The sequence below is a fragment of the Nannospalax galili genome, unplaced genomic scaffold (genome assembly GCF_000622305.1).
Source record: "Nannospalax galili isolate Female #2095 unplaced genomic scaffold, S.galili_v1.0 scaffold654, whole genome shotgun sequence".
In the NCBI taxonomy this organism is placed as follows: domain Eukaryota; kingdom Metazoa; phylum Chordata; class Mammalia; order Rodentia; family Spalacidae; genus Nannospalax; species Nannospalax galili.
Window position 1 is genome coordinate 797,373 of NW_008335971.1, and position 2,620 is coordinate 799,992.

General features: G+C 50.9%; 1 protein-coding gene across 1 annotated transcript; it reads left to right on the top strand.

Moving 5' to 3' along the window:
- The first annotated feature begins 501 nt into the window (after window positions 1-501).
- On the top strand, window positions 502-2,021 carry LOC103732246 (igE-binding protein-like). Its single transcript, XM_029562368.1, is given in 2 exon segments — window positions 502-1,758; window positions 1,760-2,021. Coding segments are annotated over 2 exon segments (1,143 nt in total). The 5' UTR covers window positions 502-877.
- The last annotated feature ends 599 nt before the right edge of the window (window positions 2,022-2,620 follow it).

A 2,620-nucleotide genomic window follows, 5' to 3' on the forward strand; every position in this document is an offset into this window, starting at 1 on the left:
ACGCATGCCCGAAGTAATTTTCCACCTTCTAGTCTCTGCCTACCTCGTGGCGTGATATGGGCTGATGAGTTTGCGACCAATCAAGAGTTGCCACGTCCAAGACGGGCTTACTAACCTATATAAGGGCTGGGTTTCCGACATTCGGGGTCTTCGCCCTGTAAGCTTATGCTCTCCCTCTCAAGATGCATTAAAGCTTTTCTGCAGAAGGATCCTGAGTGTGCCACGTCGTTCTTGCTGGCGAGACGATAGCGCAGGACAACTGGTGCTGAGACCCGGGAATTCAACCAAACCATCGTCAGCACCATCGGAGACCCCTTGAGTTCAAGGAGGATTCAGAACTGCAGGTAAGGACGTTCAGAGAGGTATGTTTTTTCTGGACTTTGGCTTGAACCTGTTTCCGCTTTGGAAAGGTAGCTTTGAGGCCTTGGTTATCATTCTGGGAGCACTTATAGTTTTGTTGTATAAAACATGCCAGGCCATTGTGGCGGAAAGTCGAAATGTTCTTGAGGAAGTCCAGGATAGCATGTCAGAAACTGAACGCAGTGAGAGGTTAGGTGCACGAAAAAAGAAACGGGCCCCAAATAAGGAAAATGGCCCTCCCTGAAGGTCTGTTGACAAGGGAGCGTATTTTAAAGAGCCTAGAGATTCTTTGCCTGTCGAGAGGCCGGACAAAGGGACTAGTATATACCCCGTCCGAGAACTAAAGGCTCTGCAATTAAGTAGTTCAGGAAGCCCTGGGAGCTCTGAGGACGAGAGCCTTGACCCGGAGGAGGAGGCGGAGCTAGATGAGGAAGTAGCGAAGTATGAGGAAGAAAGATATCATCCAGATGATCATGTACAAGGCAACAAGAGACACCAAAAACATTCACATTCTGTGATGGCCGCTTCACAAGTGGCCCCCTCAGCGTCCCCTCCGTATGAGGTCCGCCGAGGATCTTTTTCCCTCCTATCTGATAAAGTGCGGAGGAAGTTACGTTCGGCCTTCCCTGTCTTTGAAGGCCTAGAGAATGGGCGGGTATACGCACCCGTGGAATATAATCAAATAAAGGAATTAGCAGAGTCAGTCAGAAAGTATGGCGTCACCGCCAATTTCACATTGGCACAATTGGACAGGCTGGCGAGAGACTCCATGACACCTACTGATTGGCAAACAATAGCCAAGGCCACGCTTAACAGCATGGGCCAGTTTATGGAATGGAAGGCCCTTTGGCATGAAGCAGCTCAAGAACATGCCAGGGCCAATGCTATATCTTTGACACCAGAACAGCAAGAATGGACTTTTGACATGCTGACAGGGCAGGGATGCTATGCAACCAATCAAACAAATTTCCCCTGGGGAGCATACCAACAAGTCTCGAGCACTGCCATCAGGGCCTGGAAGGCACTCTCTAGGAAGGGTGAGGGAGGTAACCAATTAACAAAGATTATACAAGGAGCTCAAGAGCCTTTTTCTGATTTTGTGGCTAGGATGACGGAGGCGGCAGGGCGCATTTTTGGAGACTCTGAGACAGCCATGCCTCTTGTCGAACAGCTTGTCTTTGAACAAGCCACTCGGGAATGCCGTGCCGCCATTGCCCCTAGAAAAAACAAAGGGATGCAGGACTGGCTTAGGGTTTGTAGAGAGTTAGGGGGCCCTCTTACCAATGCAGGGCTGGCAGCAGCCATTTTACAGTCCCAGAGACGCCCCCCTAAGGGGCCCGAAAAAAGGGTCTGCTTTAACTGCGGAAAGCCCGGACACATGAAAAGAGACTGTAGAAATCAGAGGGGCCCCCCCTGCTCTTTGCACCCGCTGCGGCAAGGGCTATCATAAGGCAGACCTATGTCGCTCGGTTAGGGATTTGAGAGGTAATGTCCTCCCTCCTAAGGCAACCTTTATCAATGAGGATCCAAAAAACGGGGCAGCGGGCCCATGGTCCCAGGGCCCACAAAAATATGGGAACCGGTTCATCAAGGCCCCGGAGAAAGCCCCCTTGGGGATGACACAAGAGTGGACTTGCGCGCCTCCTCCGATTTCTTATTGATGCCTCAAATGGGAGTGCAGCCCATACCTGCCTGTTTGCCCGTACCATTTCCTCAAGGGACTGTAGGGCTCCTTCTGGGCCGAGGGTCACTCACCCTGCAAGGATTGATTGTTCACCCTGGCATAATTGACAATCAGCGTACCCCTGAGGTTCAGGTTTTGTGCTCTAGCCCTAAAGGCATATTTTCTATCAGTAAAGGGGATAGGATAGCTCAGTTGCTACTCCTTCCAAGTACCCACCAGGAATTTAGAAATAGGCCGATGGGATCCACGGGTCAGGACTCAGCCTATTTAGTTGTCAGCCTACAAAATAGTCCGAAACTGCTCCTACAGGTTAATGGTAAGAGTTTTGAAGGCATCCTAGATACTGGGGCAGATAAGAGCATCATCTCTTCCCATTGGTGGCCGAGGTCTTGGCCGATTACCGAGGCTTCCCATTCATTACAGGGTTTGGGTTATAGTGCCCATCCCACAATCAGCTCTTCCGCCCTCACTTGGAAGACGGCGGAAGGGCGGGAGGGAAGATTCACTCCTTATGTCCTCCCTTTACCTGTCAACCTATGGGGACGGGATGTTATGCACGACCTTGGGCTTACTCTG